Source organism: Lynx canadensis, chromosome A2 (genome assembly GCF_007474595.2).
Source record: "Lynx canadensis isolate LIC74 chromosome A2, mLynCan4.pri.v2, whole genome shotgun sequence".
Classification (NCBI taxonomy): Eukaryota; Metazoa; Chordata; class Mammalia; order Carnivora; family Felidae; genus Lynx; species Lynx canadensis.
Genome location: NC_044304.2, coordinates 123558246 through 123579488, shown reverse-complemented (window position 1 = coordinate 123579488; position 21243 = coordinate 123558246). Strand labels below are relative to the sequence as shown.

The following is a 21243-nucleotide window of genomic DNA, read 5'->3' as shown; positions in this document are numbered from 1 at the left end:
ATCACAACCACATGGGCCAAAGAAAAAGAAAAACATACACACTAAATAACTCACAGCCCCAACCTAAGGAGAGGTCTAGCCTCCAAGAAACCAGAAACAGAAGTTCCTAGAAACATTTGGTTTGTCTCTACAGAAATTACAAATTTCATCCTATACCTAAAACCAGATCAACCCCTCTGAGTAAGGAATGCACTTACACATGCCTACTAGCTGACGGTCAGTGAACACAGGGGTCAGCAGTCAATACTTCACAAACTTGGCATGAAATGACACTAGGATTTGTGTTCTGAAAAAGCTGCAAAGGCATTGGTAATTTTCAATTTTCAGGTAATAGCACTCTCAAACTTAATAGTGCAACTATGGAGAACAAAAGACAATTTATCTTCCTTAGATACTACTTTGAAATAAAGGTAGTATCTGAAAAATCTAAAATTTCTGACCACTTTTTTCTAGAGAAGTATCAATGATACAAGATTAAAATAACTTACACAGGCTTTGTTCTGGGATATACAGACTGAGTATAGTATCTATAGTCTACTTACAGCTAAAATTAACATAAAGTTTCAGCAATTAGAAAGTAAATGAGTATCAGAACATTGATGCAGTTGGCCTTGTTTAAAGAAGATTTGATTTAAACAAAAAATTCTCTGGAAAAATCAAAGGCCACCAACTACAGTTTTCGGTGCAATTTTAGATAACTGCCGAGGAATCTAATGAAGTTAAATGAAATAAAAGCCGTTACAGAGACAATTAAAAGGTTCACTGTGTTAAATAATCAGATTATAGAAGCCTATCAAAAGTAAAAAAACCACATTTTTTTTTCAATCACAGCAAACATTAAAATTCTATAAATACATCAAATGCTTAGCAATTACTTGATGAGAAGTACACAATATTTGGGGGCGCCTGGGTGGCTCAGTCGGTTAAGTGTCCAACTTTGGCTCAGGTCACGATCTCATGGTTCATGGATTCGAGCCCCACCGTCGGGCTCTGTGCGGACAGCTCAGAGCCTGGAGGCTGCTTCAGATCTGTGTCTCCCTCTCTCTCTGCTCCGCTCATGCTCTCTTTCTCACTCAAAAATAATTAAACATTAAAAAAAAAAAAAACCTTAAAAAAAAAAAGAAGTACACAATATTTGGAAAAGAATATTTAAGAGGACATCATCAGGATGACTTAAGCTCACACATCTGTAACCATTTATTTAGAAACTGAAGCCCATCAGAAAGGAATCTGAGAGGCTATGTGATGCTTTTCCTTTACCAAAGTATGATAAGATGGGCTAACTTCAGCTCAGCAAGACCTTGCTATTTCTCTACATTAAGCATGCATTTGATGACATATCACCCTCCAAAAAGAAGTCAGCACAGCAGCCTCTGACTATTAAGGTTGTTTGGTGTGTCCAGAAGGTCTCCCCTAGTTTGCCTCAAATCTTTTTTAGAAGCACACAGCACATGAAAGAAAACAAGAAATATGTGGGGAAGAGACAGTTGAGAATGAGCATGTCAAGTCAGCTAACACTTTCATCTGTTGACAGCAGTGGTTTTACTTAAACTAAAAAATGTTTATGCTTCCCCTGTTACAGTAAAATCTAAATAAAAATTCAGTCTGGAACTTCAAGAAACATATTCAGGAGAACAAAAACATTAACTTCTCTGCTTCTCAATTTAAGCCAAGTCAGAAAAAATACACAAACTGTCAGCTTCCGAATATAATAAGAGACTGAAGAAATGAGAGACAGAAAAGGGAAGTGAGATGGGGCATAAGGGAACGTTGTTTGGAGAACTCCTTGTCCCTAGAGTATACAAAGTTTGTAAACGAATACAAAGAATAAAAGAGCAATAAAAATCACCATTCCCATGACAAATAACTTTCATTTTCAACACTAATTTGAAGGAAAATACCAATGTCTCATAAACAAGTTGTGACCAAACATGTCAGTTTCTTTAAGCAGGCCTTTTTGATGAACACACATTTTATCACTAATCTATGCCTTACACCCCAGGGAAACTCAAAAGCTTCTGACTTTCTGAGCCATCGTTCAAATGGGACCAGAGAAGACCAAGAGTCTTACCCAATTTTTAGTTTGTAGGATCCTTCCCTCTCCTGCCCTCTTAGAGCCTTCAGAAGGGACCAATTCCCCAGGAAGTATTCAGGGATAATTGCGTGCAACTTCCTCTGTTCCATGTCCTGTGTAACTCAGTTAATAGTATCACCTCACAGTTAACGGAGAAATAACTAGATTCATGTAATAAAGTAACCTATATCACATCTTCTCCATTTACTCTGGAAAACTAAATATTTGCCCTATCACTAGGAAGAACAACATCTGTTACCATGAAACCAATGGGAGCGGTTTACCAATGACACAGAGAGGTACTATATTGGGCTTTTGATGTAAACAAAAAAGTGGAAAAGAAAATGATAGTGGTAACAGAGGGGAAAAAAAAGAAGGAAGAAGAAAAATAACAGAGTAATAAAGAGCCACTACCAATTACCTCAGCCCCACCCAGAAATTAGTTCACTTGTGCAGTCAACATATGCCTACCATACACCATAGGCCAGGTTATCAAGCTTGCCTTAGAAAGCTAACAGACCTTCAACCCCAAAAAGACACTGCTTTAGGATATCCAGCTCAGCAATCCTTATCAAAACACCACCAGCATTTTTCACAGAGCTAGAACAATCCTAAAATTTATATGGAACCTCAAAAGACACCAAATAGCCAAAGCAATCCTGAAAAAGAAAAACAAAACTGGAAGCATCACAATTCTGGATTTCAAGCTACATTACATAGCTGTAGTCATCAAGACAGTATACTACTGTTTTTGTAGCACAAAAACAGACACATAGATCAGTGGAACAGAATAGAAAACCCAGAAATGGATCTACAACTATATAGTCAACTATGCTTCAACAAAGCAGTAAAGAACATCCAATGGAAAAAAAAGACAATCTCTGCAACAAATAGTGTTGAGAAAACTGGACAGCAACATGCAGAACAATGAAACTGGACCACTTCCTTATACAATACACAAAAATAAATTCAAAATGGATGAATAACCTAAATGTGAGACAGGAAATCATCAAAATTCTAGAGAAGAACATAGGCAGCAATCTCTTTGACCTTAGCCATAGCAACTTCTTATCAGACATGTCACTGAAAGCAAAGGAAACAAAAACAAACATGAACTATTAGGACTTCATCAAGATAAAAAGCTTCTGCACAGTGAAGGAAATAATCAACAAAACTAAAAGGCAGCCTACAGAATGGGAGAAGATATGTGCAAATGACATAGACATATCTGATAAAGGATTAGTATTCAAAATCTATAAAGAACTTATCAAACTCAACACCCAAAAAACAAATAATACAATTTAGAAATAGGCAGAACAGGGGCGCCTGGGTGGCGCAGTCGGTTGAGCATCCGACTTCAGCCAGGTCATGATCTCGCGGTCCGTGAGTTCGAGCCCCGCGTCAGGCTCTGGGCTGATGGCTCAGAGCCTGGAGCCTGCTTCCGATTCTGTGTCTCCCTCTCTCTCTGCCCCTCCCCCGTTCATGCTCTGTCTCTCTCTGTCCCAAAAATAAATAAACGTTGAAAAAAAAAAATTTTTAAAAAAAAAAAAAAAAGAAATAGGCAGAACACACGAATAGACACTTTTCCAAAGAAGACATTCAGATGGCTAACAGACACATGAAAAGATGGTCAACATCACTCATCATCAGGGAAATACAAATCAAAACCACAGTGAGATACCACCTCACACCTGTCAGAATGGCAAAATATGCAACACAAGAAACAACAGGTGTTGGCAAGGATGGAGAGAAAGGGAAACCCTCTTGCACTGTTGGTGGGAACGCAAACTGGTTCAGCCACTCTAGAGAACCGTATGGAGGTTCCTCAAGAAATTAAAAATAGAACCACCCTATGATCCAGCAATTACACTATCAGGTATTTACCCAAAGGATACAAAAATACAGATTTGAAGGGGTAGATGCACCCCAACGTCTCTAGCAGTGCTATCAACAATAGCCAAACTATGGAAAGAGCCCAAATGTCCATCAACTGATGAATGGATAAAGAAGATGTGGTACGGGGCGCCTGGGTGGCGCAGTCGGTTAAGCGTCCGACTTCAGCCAGGTCACAATCTCGCGGTCTGTGAGTTCGAGCCCCGCGTCGGGCTCTGGGCTGATGGCTCGGAGCCTGGAGCCTGTTTCCGATTCTGTGTCTCCCTCTCTCTCTGTCCCTCCCCCGTTCATGCTCTGTCTCTCTCTGTCCCAAAAATAAATAAAAAACATTGAAAAAAAAATTAAAAAAAAAAAAAAAGATGTGGTATATATGTATACACACACACACACACACACACACACACACACACAATGCAATATTACTCAGCCATCAAAAAGAATGAAATCTTGCCATTTGCAACCACGTGGATGGAGCTAGAATGTCTTATGCTAAGCAAAATAAATCAATCAGAAAGACAAATACCATATGATTTCACTCATATGTGGAATTTAAGAAACAAAACAAATGAACACATGGGGGGGAGAGAAAAGAGGGAAACAAACCATAAGAGATACTCTTATTAATGACGGAGAACAAGCTGAGGGTTGACAGAGGGAGGTGGGTGGGAGATGGGCTAGATGGGTGGTGGGCTAAAGGGGGTACTTGTTGTGATGAGCACTGGGTGTTGTACGTAAGTAATGAATCACTGAATTCTACTCCTGAAACCAAAAAAATAGTAATAATAATAATAATAACCCAGAAAAAAAAAGAATATCCAGCTCAGTGACAATAAATATAAATCATTACTCAAATTAAATGCAAAATATAAATAAAGCCCAAATAAAGAGAATGAGTGTGAAAAATCCAAATCCTAAAGCTAAATTTTACAGCAAACTACAAAGAACACTTCTTGTATAAGGAATAGACCCATAGAGACTTAGCTTTATTGTACCAATAAAAAATTTCCCCAATATTGATATCTATTGAAGTAACTCAGCTTGAACTAAAATTTATCTAATAACTAAAACAAAATTTTTTAAAGTTACCTTTCGTATTTAATAAGAATCAAAGTGCTAAAACCAAACTACAATTAACTATCATACTTGTGCCCACAGAAAAATGTTAAGGAATGAAATCTGATTAAGCCTCAAATAAGTGCCTTCAGGTCAGGCTGAGTAAAAACAACCAAAAGCCAAGAAATTTGAAGTGTAAAGAGACAACACTTGAGGTTCACCAAAGAAAAGGTAATTTAAACCATTATGACTCAGCACCTAATGAAGTTTGTTGTTGCTATTGAACATTTCTTAAGACTCAAGTGTCCTGGATAAAAGGTACAGCATAAGGAATATAGTCAATGATCTTGTAATAGCATTGTATGGTGACAGGTGGTAGCTACACTTGTGATGAGCATAGCATAACATACAGAGAAGTGAAATCACTATGCTGTACACCTGAAACTGATGTAACATTGAGCTCCAACTATACTTAAATAAAAAAATAAACAAAAGTCTTTTAAAACACTCAAGTGTCCTAAGTATACAGAATTGGCCCCAATAGTCATAGGCAATCCTGGACACAATTCCTGGGAAGGAGATTATAAGGAACCTTCTACTAGAAATTAAAAAAAAAAAAAAGGGCAATAGCCTAAGTACCTGAAAAAATAAATGAATGTTAACCCAGATAAGAAAATCTTCAACCAAATGTTTTGTGTTCTCTAGCAAGTGAACATAAACAAGCATCTATTCTTATATTAAGAAGCCATTTTTAATACAAATTCTACATTAGAAAAAAATGTTTCTTACCTGAGACAGAGTAGACACAAAGTTTTCTAGAATGCAACACAGCCAAATGAAGCATTTCAGTACCTCTGAAAAATAGGAAAAGTTTTAAAAGTTTAAATGTTAACTTCAGATGTAACCCAAAAAGATACAAAATACTTTTAAAAAGAGATTATAACCACAGTCTATAATCAGTTAACTAAAAACTTACTAGATAATTTTAGAAACTGAAAAATAAATGTAACAACAAACACCACTTTGGCAACCCCAGAGGCTCAAGGACTCTGCCTCATGGAACTTCCTTCAGTTGAAGCCAATAGAGCCTCCAAGAAAAAGTAGAAGCAGAGGCCGCTTCATAAGTGCTCTCTCATAATACAGAGATCCAAGTTCTGGACCTGTCTCTCTGGCTAACTAACCTGTGACCTTGGGCAAGTAAGTTAATCTTTCTGAACCTGTTTCCCATCCTGGAAAATAAGACATTTCAATTAAATGAAATGAAATCATGTGATAGTACCTTGTAAAGTATAAAGCACTACAGAATGCTAATCATTATCAGTAAATGGTATAAGTCACTTCCAGCTCAGAAATTTTATTAAAGGCACTGAAAATATGTCAGTTTGGACTAAACTGCCACTGTCACCAATATACTTCTCAGCCCCTATCAACTAGTTTCCAAGACATAATACAGTCTAGAAATCCTAAATCCAGTCTTCAAGGGTCAGGTCAGTAGATGGAAATGAGTGAAGAGTGTAAATGGTGTGGTCCACTGCAGAGTGGGGCCTGACTAAAGGAAGCACCCACCACTCAGTTCTGGGCTTGTGGCCAAATCTCCACTTTTTTTTTTCCCCAAGAAAAGCAAGAAAGCAGGGATTTTATGTGAAATCCCTGGTTCTTAAATATCAGCAACTCTTTTAAATTTAAAACACATCTGCAAGCAGTCCTCCAAGGCATGACCTCTGATACAGACTCTGTTTGTTCTAAACTAAAAGAACTATAATTGAAATCTGAAGACCTGGAGTGGGGTCCTGACTCTGCACCTTGGTATCCGTGTAATCATTTAACCTTTCAGGGTGTTAGTCTCTCATTTACAAAATATAAATTCTATTAGATAATACCTGAAAAATATCATTATAATGAATATAAATGCTAACCATTCACTCTACTACCAGAAAATGCAAATATATACAATTATCGCATATTCAATATTGACTTCAAAAAAATTTTATTGCCCTGACCACTCAAAACAATTTTTCTACCATGCACAGGAAAAGAACATGATGTCATGGAAAGGTAATAGAGTATGGAGTCAATAGACCTGGGTCTTGAATCCAGGCTGTGTGACCTAAAGCTCTGAGTTCTAGCCAGTTTCCTTATCTTTAAATACAGATCACATCGTATAGATAAGATTAATGAAATAGTACTAGTTAATTAATGCCAGTTCAGTATCCACTCATGAATGTTAACCTCTCTTCCAACAAGTGACCATGTAGATAACAGCCCTACTTAGAACTACTGAACAGAATGATCATAACAGCACTTCATTCTTTTAAAAAATGAAAAGAAAGGGGCGCCTAGTGGCTCAGTCGGTTAAGTGTCTGACTTCAGCTCAGGTCATGATCTCGCTGTTTGTGGATTCGAGCCCTGCTTTGGGCTCTGTGCTGACAACTCAGAGCCTGGAGACTGCTTCGGATTCTGCGTCTCCCTCTCTCTCTGCCCCTCCCTCGCTCACGCTCTGTCTCTCTCTCAAAAATAAATAAACATTATTTTTTTTTTTTTAATGGAAAGATAGGGGTACGTAGGTTGCTCATTTGGTTAAGCATCTGATTTCAGTTCAGGTCATGATCTCATAGTTCATGAGTTCAAGTCCTGTATTGGGCTTTCTGCTGTTAGCATGGAGCCTGCTTCAGATCCCCTGTCCCTCTCTCTCTGTCTGCCCCTCCCCGACTTGTGCACACGCATGTTCTCTCTCTCTCAAAAGTAAATTAACTAATTTAATTTAAAAATTAAATAAAAGAAACTAAGGACCTTTCTTCACCAAATAAGTACTAATTGACTTTAAAGCTTCAAAGTTATTTACCAAATACCAAACTGCTACTTTGTCTAATTATTTAAACAGACATTTATATAATCTGTACAATTAGTGCTTTAAGTAAGTGATTACTTTCTATTTCTTTATTTGGTTATTTTCAAAAGCTTCTCTCTTTTCCTTTAAACCTCTGATGTGTCAGGGATCTTAGTCTGTTTCTATAAAAAAAAAAAAAAATTCCTAAATCATTCTCTTAAATGTGCTGTTTTCCATATTAAAAAAAAAAAAAAAAAAAAAAAAGTTCAGTACATGAGGAACACACACCCAGGTAAAAATATCCAAAAAATATATTAACTCATAGATGGTCTTTTTTTCATTTAAGAATCCACAAAAATGACACAGTGGGGAAATGACACTCTAAGTAAGATAAAATGCCAGGATTAGTGGGCTGTACTTACGAAACAAACTTTCCTACTTCCACTTGTAGTATTGGATCTCGTAGATGCACTTCTAGAAGCATATCTTCAGCTTGAGCACCATCTCCTGTTTTTACAGGATGGGGGTTAAAGATTCTTAGGTATCCCATAAAGCTACCCACAATTATTTTATCTGTGGAGAGATTTTTTTAAAAGATATAAGAAGAAACAAACATTACCAACAAATTTCTTTGGAAATAAACTTTCTAATGTCTAAAAAAGAAATTTAAAAATTAAACAATCAAGTCTTGTTTCATATACAATGGCCAATCTGCCAACAGATGATGTAATTAAAATGAACTTATATTAATAACATAGTTTTTCAAAAAGAATTTTTTTATATCACCAATATTCACACATACTAACATATTACATGTTTTTCCTAAGCCTTGCTTTGGTGTCAGTGTTTATAATTTAACTCAGTCAAAGTAAGTCCTTTTACAAAAGACTAGTATAAGGTTGTAAACTGATTTCATCATAGAGTATCAACTCTACAGCTGGTTGTAAAAAGGATTCTGAGGCCTCACTAGGTAGAGTGCTCTGATTAACAAAGTCTACACTTGGACACAAGAGGGAGAAATGGTTAAGATAGGTGTTGTGGGTTGAAGTGTGTCCCCCAAAAAAGATATATTGAAGTCCTAACCCTCAGTATCCATGACTTTATTTGGAAATTAGGTCTTTGAAGACGTAATCAAGTTAAGATGAGGTCACACTCAATTAGGTGTGCAATAGGACTCTCTTACAAGAAAAGGAAGTAGAGATGGCGGGGGAAGAAGAATGTCCTGTGAAGACATGCAAGCAGAAGATGATCATGTGACAATGGAGGTAGAGATTAGAATGATACATCCACAAGCCAAAGAATGCCTAGGACTACCAGAAGCTGGAAGAGGCAAGGAGGGATCCCAGAGACTTTAGGGATAGGATGGCCCTTTCAACACCTTGATTTCAGACTTCTAGCCTTTAAAAACTGTCAGAGAATAAATTTCTGTTGCTCTAAGCCACTCAATTTGTGGTACTTTGTTATAGCAGCTCTAGGAAACTAATACTTTGGGTTTTGAAAGTGCTGTATTAGTATAGAATATTGACTTTTTCTCATCTACTTAAAAGTAAGAGTTCTATATACTTATTTACTGAGAGTTTATTATGTGCCAAGCAATGGTCTAAGTAAGTTATTTTATGTACTAACTCACTAAATCCTCATAATAACCCAGTGAGACAGGTACTATCCTGGGAATTTCAATCCTGAATAGAGACACCAGGAATCTGCTGCTCGATGATCTGATGGCAGCCCCCTGGAGGTCTACAAAGTCTCTAGAGCCATGCTGTTCCCATCCCCCACTAAGGCTTGGCCAATTCAACTCCTCCTGCATTTGGAAGATCTATGTCACTCTTACTCCAATCCCTTTTCATTTGTATTTACCATAGCTGTTTCCTGTAACCTATGGCCAAATAATAATAATAATAATAATAATAATAGATTTTTAAAAATTGGCAGCAGAGAATAAATTGCAGGTATCGATTCCTACAGGGATATTTGGAAATTGGCTCTTTAGCTGAGTTGGGGCACAAAAGCAGTAAGACTCCTGTTCACATTGTAAACAGGGTTAAAAGACACTGTACACAGTGACAGAATGGCCAATCAAGTTAACACCTCCAGTTAATGGGCATCTAAGACTCTGTGCCCATTGCAGGTGGCACTCTAGTGGACTGGATAGCTGTTGGCCTAGGCCAACTGAACAGGAAGAAGGAATGCCAAACCATATATAAGATGGCTTTTATAAAGGCACTGGATAAGTTAAAATAAGAGAATGATAGGTTTAAACCTCAAAATTTCCATCTCAATGTAAAGAATAAAACTCTGGGTCCTTGGGACGCTGCAGAAAGAATTTCTCACTTCTTACATCAGTGGGGCTTAACCACTAAGAATCTAATTCAAGGATTGCTTCTATAGGTTTTAAGTTACAGTAACAAGTGAGTTCACAGTCTCTTCAGGTTTCCTGCATAAAAGTAAAGACAGGGATGCCTGGGTGGCTCAGTCAGTTTGAGAGTCCAACTCTTGGTTTCAGCTCAAGTCAGGACCCAGGGTCATGGGATTGAGCCCCGAGTCAGGCTATGCACTGAGTGTGAAGCCTGCTTAAGATTCTCCTCTCCCTCTGCCTCTCTCCCCCACTTATACATTCTCTCTCTCTCTCTCTCCCCCTCCCTCAAAAAAAAAAAAAAAGAGTAAAGACATTCATCAGAAAGAGGGTGACTACAATGTTACATAATGAGTTACTGGCAAAGTCTTGGATATACCTAAACCTCCAAACTTTTCTAAAACACTCCCCCACTGAGCTTGCTATGTATCCCACCATGCCCTAATCCCTATTTCACGCACTAAATAACCAAGATTCAACTTCAACACAGCCCTATCTTCAGAGATAAAAGGAAGGCAGGATGGCAAAGCCCACATAACGACAATTTAACCCCTAAAATCAAAAGGTGTAAGTATGATAATTAAAACAGCAGGACTTTTATAGTAACCAGATCTCCGGTAATAGTCTAATTTCTAACTATGATTAATGGGATCCCCAGGAATGAAATGAATAGGCAACTCATTAAAACCCTTTTTTTCCCAGTGGTTCACTTATTTTTTTTATTACCAAGTAGTATTCAATTGTAAGAATGTCGTATAACATGTTTATTAAACTCAAGTTTTTTGGGAGGCACCTGGTGGCTCAGTCAGATAAGCATCCGACTTCGGCTCAGGTCACGATCTCATGGTTTGTGGGTTCAAGCCCCGCATCAGGCTCTGTGCTGACAGCTCAGAGCCTGGAGCCTGCTTCAGATTCTGTGTCTCCCTTTCTCTCTGTCCCTACCCCACTCGTGCTCTGTCTGCCTCTCTCTCTCTCTCTCAAAATAAATAAACGTTGAAAAAAAATTTAAACTCAAGTCTTTTTTTTGAAATCTATAACTAAAAATATTCTAGGTCCATGAAAAAGAGGACTAACTCAAGCCACCATATAGACAGTCATGGCATCTCACTCATTTCCACACTTAAGTCAATTTATAGATTCACAGCCCCTTGAATAAAGACAACACAATGTATAGATGTTGCTATAACACCACACATGCCTAATATAAATTTTCCTCAGATCCTTCCTTACAGGACCAATAGTCATTTATTCAGGTGCACTGAGGGAAGGGAAATACCTAAATTGTGTGAGAATGATGAATATTGGCTCAAGTTACTACTAACTCTCAAAGCCCAGAAATATACTATTGTTTCTAATTATGGAGACTAGGTAATAAATGAATTTTTTAACTTAGTTCAACCAGTGAGAGAGCAAAGCCAGCCTATGATTTCTCTCACCCAGTTTCTGAGAGTTTAAATGATATGTATTGCGGGCACCTGGGTGGCTCAGTTGATTGAGCATCCGACTTCGGCTGAGGTCGTGACCTCATGGCTTATGAGTTCGAGCCCTGCGTCCGGCTCTGTGCTGACAGTTCAAAGCCTGGAACCTGCTTCAGATTCTGTGTCTCCCTCCCTCTCTCTGCCCCTCCCTCACTTGTTCTCTGTCTCTCTGTCTCTCTCAAAAATAAATAAACATTAAAATTTTTTAGATTTTAAATAAAAGAAATTTATTTCCACAGAAAACAGTAGAACACCCATTTGGTTCCCCAACATTTACATGAGGGATATTATATTGGGACAGCTCTATGGAAACCACTGGAACTCTATCTCCCAGTTAGGGAGAAAATCAAAAGCAATACCACTCCTAGGCTTGATTTGGGGTAGTTTCCAAAATTCAATGCCAAAAAGCTTCAATATGCACATGTGGTGATTCCCATCACATCCATGTTCTATAACCAAATGTGCCAATATTGAAGTCTAATGGGTCTTATAGAAAGAGTTAGGGTTGATCTGTATAAATTGGCAATCCCAATTTCTTCTATTATTCCACATCTTATCTTTTCTTGGAGCCAACTGATACGACTCATCTGCTTGAATACAGTTCTAGATCTTGATAACGCATTTTTTTCCTTTCCAGTAAACACAGAACAACAGAAACAGATGGCTTTCACCTGACAAGAAAAGGCATTTATCTTTAAATGTACTGCCACAACCCAATCTGCAGGAACCAGGACTACCTCATCACCTCTTAACAGCCAAATAGGACTGAAAGAAATCTGAGTGAAACCCAGGAATCTCCAAGGACCCTCACCCATACTATCGGGAGCAGCAATAAATGAAACTACTACAATCCTCTTCAGGAGAGCATTAGTTAGTGTTCTAGATCCCTCAGGAATGAAGGCCTACACCAAATCTCCGGTTCCTTAATCTCCACTCAAGACCAAGAGCCCTAATTAATAAGCTGGTCAAAGTTAAAAAAAAAAAAAAAAAAAGAAAGAAAGAAAGAAAAGAAAAAGCATAGTTACATAGCCTGGTGACCAGACACAAAACAGAAGGTATTTCCCCATTATGACTTCTTTAAGTTACCATACAATTTTTTCTACTCCTTAATCTTAATTTTTAAAATTTTTCTTTCTCTTCTTTTCGTATAGGTTTTGAACAGATTGTACATACATACCACTTAGTCTAAAGGCCGAACATGGTAATGACTCAATGACAGGAGAAAGGGATATCACCCAAAGATCCTGGACTTTTGCAGAGCCAGGGCTCCCTGAAAGTGTCTCTGAAGCAGTAGGTGTACATGGTTTATCTCCCACTGCAGATGGGTAGGAACACATGCTTCTGCAGTTATATAGGGACAGCTGCCACAGGTGAGGTATCAATGCTGAGTAGCTAAAAGATAAACATAGTAGCTATTTTTCTGTCAGCCCTATGTTTTCTACTCAGGATTCTTACAGGAAACTAACTCTCCTGCCTGACCACAGGCTGGCATGAAACCTAAGCTGACCCACTCAGAGTCTCCCTCTCAGCCTCTCACTACCTCTCTCACGAGTCGGAATCTTGAATTAAGAAAAACACTTTAAATGCATGGTGTCCGATTTCAACAGGGATCTCAAAACTTAGGAAGGAATCCTTCTATATATCAAGTTGGCTTTGCCTACAATGATTTCAAGATGCCTAATACCATCTTTTCACTCTCTGATCACCCCAAAGAAAGTAGGGGTCATTACTGTTTCAACTTCCTGACCTGACCTGCAAATTTCTCTTCATCTGTATCCATTCTTACCCTCTCCCCTTCTGTCACAGTGAAAAAAAAAAGTGCTCACACCTGTTTAAGGGTAACTCTTCCCCTCTGCACACCTGATCCCATCTCTATCTTCTCTGAATTCCTGCTCTATTTTTTTTAAGATTTTATTTTTTTTACAAAATTTTTTTAATGTTTATTTATTTTTGAAACAGAGAGAGACAGATCATGAACCGGGGAGGGTCAGAGAGAGAGGGAGACACAGAATCTGAAACAGACTCCAGGCTCTGAGCTGTCAGCACAGAGCCCGACGCGGGGCTCGAACTCACAGACCACGAGATCATGACCTGAGCCGAAGACAGACGCTTACCGACTTGAGCCACCCAGGCGCCCCTAAGATTTTACTTTTAGGTAATCTCTGCACTCAACGTGGGGCTCAAACCTACAATCCCCAGATCAAGAATCACACACTCCACCTACAGAGCCAGCCAGGTGTCCCGTCCCTGCTCTATTATATCCTCCATGCCACTGAATTTTTCCCACTTCTCCTTACCCTACGCTGCCCCCCAGTTATTATCCTCCCTTCTTCTCTTCACAGCTAAGTTTCTTTAAAGAGCCATTAGGGGCGCCTGGGTGGCGCAGTCGGTTAAGCGTCCGACTTCAGCCAGGTCACGATCTCGCGGTCCGTGAGTTCGAGCCCCGCGTCGGGCTCTGGGCTGATGGCTCAGAGCCTAGAGCCTGTTTCCGATTCTGTGTCTCCCTCTCTCTCTGCCCCTCCCCCGTTCATGCTCTGTCTCTCTCTCTGTCTCCAAAATAAATAAACGTTGAAAAAAAAAAAAATTTAAAGAGCCATTAACATGCAGTCTTCCGCACCTTCCACTCCTTCTCTCACTACAAATCTAGATTTTGTCACCATTGTGCCCACTCATCCACCCTCACCAAGAACACTAATGAACTACTTGCTGCTAAATGGCGTGGAAACTTCAGTCTTCAGGTCACTAAACCTTGCCTCCCAGGTACCAGCCCAACTGGTTCTCCTTCCTCTCTGCCTGCCCTTCTCAGAATCTATTACTATCTACCCTTCCCAAACCTCCCCCTTTAATGCTTGTATGCTAAAGGTTATGGTCCTAAGGTTCCTGCCCCCTTATTCCACCTTCTTTCCCTGTGCATTTCCATGCATTTCCAGGGTTTCAAATACAACCAGCATATGGCTCACCTCAAAATCACTACCGCTATTCTACCTACTAGACATTCCTTTCTCAAACAGAGCATGTCCCAAACTGCTCTCATCTACCTTCCACTCCCTAAGATCAACAATAATTATTCAACTGTAGTGTACCACCATTCAACAATGGAGCTTGTCAAAAATGCAGATACCTACACCCCCCTGTAATCCACCTCCCTCCAGGAAACATGACCTTATAGGATTTTATATAGGTGAAATAGAAAATCTTTATATATAATAATCACCCCCAGAATATGATAATGCTGGTGGTCCAAGTTTTGAGAAATAATAATCGGAGATTTTTTTTTCCTATGTGGGACACACACAGGAAATTATTTTTGTATAGTATCCTTGGGAAAACAGAGGAAACTGCTCACAGCTGGCCAAAAATTGGGAAGAAGCAAACTAGTAACTGGTAACCCACTGGTGGCACCTCAGTGAAGAGCTCTAAAAGAAATGAGTGAACAGTAGCCTATTAAGACAATCAATCAGGGGGCGCCTGGGTGGCGCAGTCGGTTAAGCGTCCGACTTCAGCCAGGTCACGATCTCGCGGTCCGTGAGTTCGAGCCCCACGTCGGGCTCTGGGCTGATGGCTCAGAGCCTGGAGCCTGTTTCCGATTCTGTGTCTCCCTCTCTCTCTGCCCCTCGCCCGTTCATGCTCTGTCTCTCTCTGTCCCAAAAATAAATAAACGTTGAAAAAAAAAAAAATTTTAAGACAATCAATCAGGATAGTTTCCAACCAAGTTGAGCTTCAGATAGTTTGGGCATAAATGAGTTTGAAATTGTTCTCTATGGCATATATTTTTGTAGTCTCAGCATTCTATGCTGCCAAATAATAAAGGAATCATAAGTTTTAACAAACAGGCAGGAGATAAGGTTCATAATGTTTGAGGAAACTCTCAGAACACCCTCTGAGTAGAAGACTTTCCCATATCCTATCAGTGGAAGGGCAGGGCCCAGATTTTCCTTAGAAATAATTTGGGTGCTCAGTACAGCTTAGTACCTCCCATTCTTCTTTGTCAATATAATTTTATTCTTTCAGGGGGAAAAAAAGGAGGAGAGAGGGAAACAAACCACAAAAGACTCTTAACGACAGAGAACAAACTGAGGATTAGTGGAGGGAGATAGGTGGGATATGGGCTAGATGGGTGATGGGTATTAAAGAGGGCACATAGTGGGATGAGCACTGGGTGTTGTATATAAGTGATGAATCACTGAATTCTACTCCTGAAACAAATATTGCACTGTATGTTAACTAAAATGTAAATTAAAAAAAAATTTTTTTTCTCCTTTCACCTTGTCCCCAAGATTCTATTGTTTTTGTTACAGGAAAGGGAAATAAAATAACAAAAAAATGTAAGGGGACAATATTTATAAACACTGAACAAAAGAATGATTATAATAAGTTTGTTTTTTAAAAAGCTAATGACTATCTGGATTACAAAAAAGAAAAGAAAAAGCTCATGACTATAATCATTAAAACAGGGGCACCTGCGTAGCTCAGCCGGTTGAGCGTCAGACTCTTGATTTTAGCTCAGGCCATGATCCCATGATCATGGGATCGAGCCCCATGTCAAGTTCCATACAGCATGGAGTCTGCTTAAGATTCTCTCCATCTCCCTCTGCCCCTCTCCCCAGCTTATGCTCTCACTCCCTCTCTAAAAAAAAAAAAAATTAAAAAAAATAATAATAATACAATTTCCAAATAGCAATGACATAGAACTAAAATGTTTTAAAGACTGCTTCAAAAAATATGAAGATGCAAAGAGGAGCAAATCAATATAAGAATAAGACAGAATGTTGTTTTCAGTATCATAATAGGAAAATGAAAGTAATGATTTAATTATTTTTTCTACCATCCAATAGAACTAGAAAAATTTTTCCATTCTGGTATGAATGGCTTTCAGATTCAACTTTTAGAAAATAGAATTTTCTGGGGCTCCTGAGTGGCTCAGTCGGTTGGGCGTCCAGCTTCAGCTTGGGTCAGGTTCTTGCGGTTTGTGAGATTGAGCTCTGCGTCAGGCTCTGTACTAAGAGCTCAGAGCCTGGAGCCTGGAGCCTGCTTCGATTATGTATGTCTCTGTCTCTCTGTCTCTCTGTCTCTCTCTGTCTCTCTCTCTCTCTGCCCCTCCCACTTGTGCTCTCTCTCGTCTCTCGAAAATAAATAAACAATAAAAAAAAAAGAAAATATAATTTTCCTTGAAAACAATTTCTAAAAAATTTCAAAATTAAAAATATTTTGGGACACATGGGTGGCTCAGTCAGTTAAGTATCTGACTTTTAATTCTGGCTCAGTTCATAATCTCATAGTTCGTGGGATTGAGCCCCATGTTTGGGTCTGTGCTGACAGCATGGAGCCTGCTAGGGATTCTCTCTCTCCCTTTTCGCCCCTCCGCCTCCTTTCTCTCTCTCTCTCTCAAAATAAATTAATTAATTAATTAAAATATTTTAGTGGCTCTACTTCCAAATAATATGACAGAATCAACACAAATCAAAAAAAAAAAAAAAAGAGCAAAACAGAAGTAAAAACTATCTTTGTTAGCCTTGTTAGCCTGCTACCTAAATATTACTTATAAGGAAAACTACCTTAAAAATTAGGGCATAATTCGATAGTTCATTTACATTCTATAAAGTACATTTTTAAAAAGGAAGTCATTTTTTTGGGACTATTCTATTTTATTTCTGTAAAGCTTTGCTCCAAGATGCATGGCCATAAGTTGCTTACCTTGTCCATTTCCAGTATTGTCAACATCAGCCAAACACAAACAGCCTTGATCAAATTCTTCTTTTTCTCCCAGAACAGTAGACCACCAATCCCGGGCTTTAAATAAAGACATTTTCGTTCACTATAAAAAGAAAGCATTTATTTATAGTAAAAATCTACTTCACACCATGAACTATGAATTAATTATTTCTTAAGGCATAGCAAATTAAACTTGGACAATGCTAAAACATTTCTGAATTTCACTTCAATTTTGTATTTTGCAAACATATGTGAAACCACAAATCAAATGGCTGGAAACATAATCAAATATTTTGCAATGCCATTGGAGAGTCAGTCTGAAAAATTATATGTGTATGTTGGGCCAATTCTCTCTTCTGGGACATGTAGTAGACAATGACACACAGTAACAAAAAAAATATTCTTTGTAGGATCAAGATTCAAATTCTAATAGCACTTGTTAGTACATAATTCCTTAGCAAAATACCCAATTTTCCTACAGTTTGGTCACTGAAAAGACTGCATCATCTCATGCCACAATGAGTTGCTGAGAAAAGCAAATGAAGTCAAACGTATCAAATGGCTAACACTGGAACTAGTATATTACAAGGACTCGAAAAGCATTCACACCCTTTCCCCATTCTAATTGTAGAAAGGCAAAATGGAAGACGAAAATGCACACCAAAAAAGAACCAGGAAAACCAGGTATAGGTGCATTTATACCACTATACCACTAACCACCTGTGACACTGGCAACCCATAAAACTTCTCTCTGCTTTGATTTCTCATCTAGAATAAGGGTATACCAGCAACATCTACCACAAAGTTACCGACATGGGTGAATGTGAATGCCCACTGGACCCCAAATTATAACACAAACATCACATATCCTGAGATTCTATGAAAGTTCGTTTATCCAACATAAATAAGCCTTTCCTTCATGCTACCCTGATTTAAATAATAAGAAATACAGTCAATTTTCCTTATTTATAAAGACATTCCATTCTATAAGGTCACAGCAAACACTGAGTTAGTAAATACTGAACTATTGCCTCTAGGGGAAATAGAGAAGCTCCTGTGAGCCTCTAGTCACAACTTTTTCATCAACCAATCAATACATAACTTTGTTTTTTGTGTTTCTCTGTTTAAAACTACTTTATTTAGGGGCGCCTGGGTGGCGCAGTCGGTTAAGCGTCCGACTTCAGCCAGGTCACGATCTCGCGGTCCGTGAGTTCGAGCCCCGCGTCAGGCTCTGGGCTGATGGCTCAGAGCCTGGAGCCTGTTTCCGATTCTGTGTCTCCCTCTCTCTCTGCCCCTCCCCCATTCATGCTCTGTCTCTCTCTGTCCCAAAAATAAATAAACGTTGAAAAAAAAAATTAAAAAAAAAATAAATAAAAAAAAAATAAAACTACTTTATTTAATATACTGTTGATTCATTAACATTCAACTCTACAGTCAGCAACACTATAACTCATATATTTGAAGGAAGCTTATCTGATACATGTATTTTCTCTGTAAGGTATATCACAGCCTTCTTGCACCTAATTAGAAACATTACACAGCACTTAAGCATTTTATATGGGGACGATTTTAAACAAAAATCAGAGCATATAAATAAATAAACAAATCCAAACAACAAAGATGTGGAAAACATGGCACTAAGTAGGCCACAAAAAGGACACTTATTTATAGTATAAGAGCTGAAACAAGAAGGCAAAGAATCACTGTGATTGATATCTTCCAGGAACATGTGTGTCAAGTGACTTAAATTTTTTTGCCACTCTGTGTATGACCATGAATGACCCAAAAGCACCATAAGTATTGACTCTGGTATCACAAATAAATTTTAGCAAACAGGTAAACTCACAAATATGGAATCTGCAAATAATGAGGATCAACTATACATTTAAAAAATGTAAATCAGGGGCGCCTGGGTGGCTCAGTCGGTTAAGTGTCCGACTTCAGCTCAGCTCATGATCTCACCGTTCGTGGGTTCGAGCCCCACATTGGGCTCTGTGCTGACAGCTCAGAGCCTGGAGCCTGTTTCAGATTCTGTGTCTCCCTCTCTCTCTGCCCCTCCCCCACTTGCACTCTGTTTCTCTCTGTCTCAAAAATAAATAAACATTAAAATTTTTTTTTTTTTTAACGTAAATCAGGGGCTCCTGGATGGCTCAGTCGGGTAAGCATCTGACTTGGCTCAGGTCATGATCTCACAATTCTTGGGTTCAAGCCCCGCATCAGGTTCTGTGCTGACAGCTTGGAGCCTGGAGCCTGCTTCAGATTCTGTGTCTCCCTCTCTCTCTGTGTCCCTCCCCTTCACACTCTGTCTCTCTCTCTCTCTCCAGAATAAACATTAAAAATAAATTAAAAATAAAAAATAAAAAATGTAAATCAATCTGCTTCTTAAAGTATGCCTTCCACATAGGTTAATCATAGAAAGCAAGACCACTTGCTTTCCTTAAGTTGGCCAAGAAATTAGCTGAGAATCATGCAGTGGTGAAAAGTACAGACTCCGGAGGTGGTCAGTGTGAATTTGGATATATGTTCCATACAAACCAAGAAACCAAGGACAGGTTACTAAGAGTTACCAAAACTCCCCATACTTCAGCTTCCTCATCTAGAAAATAAAGAGGAATAAATAAGAATGCATAGAGGCAACCTATGAAAAGGAAGAAAATATCTGCAAATTATCTTTCTAATTATGATTAATATACATAATACATAAAGAACTCATGAATATCAACAAAAAACGTTTTAATGGGCAAAGGACTTGAATAGACATTTAACCCAAGAAGAGTTACATGGTCAAAAAGCATGTGAAACAATGTTCAACATCACTAATCATTAGGGAAATGCAAATCAAAAACATAATGAAATACCACCTCACACCCATTAGGACAGCTACTACAAAAAAAAAAAAAAAAAAAAAACAAACAAAAAACCCAGAAAATAACAAGTGTTGGCAAGGATGTGAAGTAACTGAAACCCTTGTGCATTGTTGATGAAAATCTAAAATAGTGCAACCACTATGGAAACTGTATGGTGGTTCCTCAAAAAATTAAAAATATAAATTACCATATGATCCACTCATTCTACTTCCGGGTATATATCCAAAGGAAATGAAAACAGGAGTTCAAAGAGACATTTGCACTCTTACGTTCACAGCAGCATTATTCACAATATCTAAAAGGTAGAGGCAACCCAAGTTGGGTTGTCCATCAGTGGATGAGTGGATAAACAAAGTGTGGCATATACATACAATGGAGTATTATCAGTCTTAAAAAGGAGGGAAATTCTGACACATGCAACATGAATGAACCTTAAGAACATTATGTTAAGTGAAATAAACCAGTCAAAAAGACAAATACTGCATGTTTCCACTTATATGAGGTACCTAGAGTAGTCAAATTCATGGAGAGTAGAATGGTGGCTGCCAGGGTTGGGGTGAGAGAGAAGTGGGAAGCTTTAGCTGATGGGTATAGAGATTCAGTTTTACAAGGTGAAGAGTTTTGGAGACTGGTTGCACAAAAATGTGAATGTACTTAACACTACTGAACTGTATACTTAAAAATGGTTAAGATGTGGCACCTGGATGGCTCGGTCAGTTAAGCATCTGACTCTTGGTTTTGGCTCAGGTCATGATCTCACAGCTTTTGAGCTCAACCCCCACATCAGGCTCTGCACTAACAGCACAGAGCCTGTTTGGGATTCTCTCTCTCTCTTCCTCTCTCTTTGCCCCTCCTCTGTTCACACACTCTCTCACTCTCTCTCCCAAAATACATAAACTTTTTAAAAAATAGTTTTAAAAATTTTTAATAAAAATAAAAAAATAAAAAATAAAAAAGTTAAGACAGTAGGGTGCCTGGGTGGC

General features: G+C 38.5%; 1 protein-coding gene across 1 annotated transcript in view; it reads right to left on the bottom strand.

The window, feature by feature from the left end:
- The window catches only part of BBS9 (Bardet-Biedl syndrome 9), a 456168-nt gene that overhangs the window by 421162 nt on the left and 13763 nt on the right, over window positions 1-21243 (bottom strand). Inside the window, exons 2-4 of the mRNA XM_032592426.1 lie at window positions 17376-17496; window positions 8270-8420; window positions 5810-5874 (exon numbers count right to left, since the gene is read on the bottom strand). Of these exons, the coding sequence (XP_032448317.1) occupies window positions 5810-5874; window positions 8270-8420; window positions 17376-17487 (328 nt within the window). The 5' untranslated portion in view covers window positions 17488-17496. The remainder of the gene's footprint in view (window positions 1-5809; window positions 5875-8269; window positions 8421-17375; window positions 17497-21243) is intronic.